Genomic DNA, 3,439 nt, shown 5'->3' with positions numbered 1-3,439 from the left:
AAATATAAGAAAGAACAAGACTATGGTGTAAAATTGGATGTTATGCAGTTTATTAATTTTGATTCATAAAAATATAAATACGTATCTAAGAATTTGCCTCAGATGAAAAATATTCCAAAATACTACAGTATCAATGGCCATCACTGATATTTTCATATATAAAGAATAAAAAGAATCTTTACGTACTTGATGAGTAATTGTGTAATGTTTTACTGGTCAAAAAAAAAGTCTGATTTTGAGGAGGATACCGAGTGGCTTTGCTTTTTGTACAGCTTATGTACACTTTCTTTGTCGTACATTGTCTTGTACAATATTTATGCACTGAATACATTTGAAATGCTCAAAAAATTATTCAATTTTTCCATATGCTACCATGAAAGTGCAAACCAGTTAAAATATTGTTAGAAATAACTGGAGCTATTCTATAATTGCTCAAATGCAGCTATCAGCTGAAGATTAAGCTCATATTTGCTCTGTAATACACATTATGATTTTATGTATAGTATTATTGGTGGTATAGTAGTTGTCATCACAGATACAATGCAGTAAAATGTTCAGCCAGCTTCTGGCTTTCTGTAGAGAAACCAGCCTTCTCATATCTTGTCAAAGAGTTTTTCTTTCAAGTCACTGATAATTGATAAGACAGGTTAGATCATTTGGTATAAAATTCTGGTATCACACATTATGCATTTGGATGGATAATACAGAAAAAGAAAAGCAAACCTGAGGACAAATAAGCAGTCAAGTGATTTACTTAAATAAATAATTAGCTTAGTCTGTGAATGCCAGATCAGTGCAATTCATATTCATTTTTAATACCATTTGAAATAAGTTGTTATATCAAAAAGAAGATGAAACCAAGAACCGTTAGGTTAAACTACTCCTGACTGGAAACACGTTAAAATATGAAGACTTTTGTTTGAATGACACCCAGCTCAGAGGAAATCCACAGGGAATAAACTGTGAAAAAACTTCTAAAGCCTTTTGCCTGAAGTATTTCCCAGCAAAGACATAAATCACAGGGTTAATGCAGCTGTTGGTGGTAGCCAGAGTAAAACCAAACTGCTCACCAAAGTTGAGCAGTTCCCCCCAGAAGCAGCCTTTGATCACTTCTGTCTGGTACAATATATCAAGGAATACAAAAAAATGGTAAGGAGTCCAGCACAAAAGAAACATCAGTACCACTGCGAAGATCAACCTGGTAGCCTTTGTGCCTTTGTGCTCCTTGCAACTCTTTGTTCTGAGTGCTCTTTGTTCTCTTGTTTGTTTTTGTAGGGAGCGAATGGTAGAGAAATTAAGGAAGATGATTGCTGTAGATGGCAATGCAAACCCCACTATGTTGAATACCAGGCTTTCAGCTGTTACCCAGGATGGCGTGGGGAAGTCTAAAGTGCATGCTGAAATATTCCACAGAGGAAAGTGTTTCACAGTCCGAAACATGAAGGTTGGGACGCTGAGAAGGATGCCGAAGAACCAGGTGAGCAAGCAGATCCCTTTGGCCATAGTTTTGCTCCGTGTCCCTCTGTGGTTCAAGGTATGAACAAAAGTCAAATAGCGATCCACGCTGACCGCCACTAGCAAGTAGATGCTGGTGTACATGTTGAGGCCGATGGATGCGCTGGTGCTACGACAAAGGAAATTGCCAAACGGCCAGTTAAATTCATTCCTGATGGTCTTTGCCCAGAAAGGGAGGCACGTGAGGAAGATAAGATCAGCAACAGCTAGGTTCATAAGGTAGATTTCAGCTATCTTCAGGGGGCCCTTGTGCAGTAAATAAATGAAGAGAACAAATACATTTCCAAGCATTCCAATAACGCAGATCGTATCGATATACTTGGGTACTATATAGTACACAATTTCCCACCAGTCATTCAAGTCCAGGCAAATAGTTGAGTTGCTCTTGTTTTCACTCTGGTTTGAGGAGGGAACGTTCAGTAGAGGAGTCTCAGTCATTTTTTTTTAAATTCTGAAGTGAACAGAAGACCTCTCTGAAATGAGAGAAAGGGACTGCAAAGAAGAGGCATAAAATTCTAAAAGTTGTCTCCTATCAGTGGTGTAAGAAACATTTAACTGCTGGAAATTATTTATTAGTGTTCACTGATTATTATAGGCTAGATCAATCCATACTGCATATGTGCAATGGTGAGAAATGTTCCCAGTATTGGCAAGGATGGAACTTCCTCTACATCCTATGAAATTTCCCCTCTTTGCTGCCATTGTTTAAAGTGGCACAGAGGAAGGAAAGTGCCAATTTAGTTAAGTAGTTCTGTATGTCTCCTCCAGACTGATGACAGAAACAGATATAGCTGAATTCCAGCTCCCTGAGAGTAGTGGGAGTCATGGTGGTGACACAAAGCTAGCTTTGCACCCTTCACTGCCCTTTCGCTTACTCTTTTCTGAAGACAGCATTTGTGTCCATTGTTCGCCTCTTTTACGAATATGTACAGCCTTAGAAATGTCTGTGAGCAGCTTGCAATACTTATCTCTGTGATGCCTCTAGCAATCAGTTAAGTACTAATATTTCACATCATGCAAGTTGGTACTTAATGCACAAAACATTTTTCATCATTGCAGAATTAAGTGAGCAGCAAAGTTTTATCTGAGTTCATAAACTCACTCAGGCCGGCAGTCTTGTCAGGGAACTGGGCTACAACTCAATCTAACACAGCTCTATGGCTTTGAACGTCTTCCCTCACAACAGTCTGAATGTTATCTAGTTTGCAGACAGTCTCATATAAACTAAGATAACTTGGGAGGATCTAGAACTGCATAGAAGATATATAAAGCAAATAAATGGATGATTAGCTTCAAAGAAGCTCTTTGTGGGACAGCAAGAAGCTATTTGTGAGTCAGCATGCATCTACCCTTTTTATAGCAGGAGGTTATACTGTGACAGTAATGGAAGAAAATCTGTAACATCATATGTTAACAATAGTATAAAAGAAAGATATCACTTAAACATTTCCTTTTGTAAACAGAATTATTACTTTTACTAAATATAGAGGAAGAAGGAGTGCTTCTTTTCCTTGCTTGCCCATTTTCTGACGATTTCTTGCTATCAGCTTACTCCAGTCACTTTGCACACTTTGTATGTGATCTGTGGGCTGGAGCCACGAATTCATTCATGGGCTAAACCAAAAACTTCAGGAACATTTACTTTCCATTGCAACTTAGATTTTAGCCACAGCTAAACCTGACTTCTTCAGCTAGCAATTGTACATGAAATTTCTGTAGAGTTTGTCATCAGGAAAATTTCATCAGTCTACTAGCCAATGTCCGAGCACTACCACAAGCCACAAGCCTTTTAAAAACTTAGAGCTCTAGATGTCGTCTTGACAAAAAATGCAATTTATATTCAGTTGCTTGATTTAATTTCTTCTGAAAGGGCAATTTTCTTCTCTAAGTATTTTTAAGTATTTAGTGCTAATGGACAATTAGC

At 37.8% G+C, this 3,439-nt stretch overlaps 1 protein-coding gene across 1 annotated transcript; it reads right to left on the bottom strand.

The window, feature by feature from the left end:
• Nucleotides 1–867: 867 nt before the first annotated feature.
• On the bottom strand, nucleotides 868–1,953 carry BDKRB1 (bradykinin receptor B1). Its single transcript, XM_009576607.1, has one exon. It carries the CDS (start codon nucleotides 1,951–1,953, stop codon nucleotides 868–870), a length of 1,086 nt encoding a protein of 361 aa, XP_009574902.1.
• Nucleotides 1,954–3,439: the final 1,486 nt, after the last annotated feature.

The sequence above is a fragment of the Fulmarus glacialis genome, unplaced genomic scaffold, assembly GCF_000690835.1.
Source record: "Fulmarus glacialis isolate BGI_N327 unplaced genomic scaffold, ASM69083v1 scaffold11954, whole genome shotgun sequence".
NCBI classification, from domain to species: Eukaryota; Metazoa; Chordata; class Aves; order Procellariiformes; family Procellariidae; genus Fulmarus; species Fulmarus glacialis.
The sequence above is the reverse complement of the archived record's forward strand: the minus strand, read 5'-3'. Positions and strand labels throughout refer to the sequence as shown.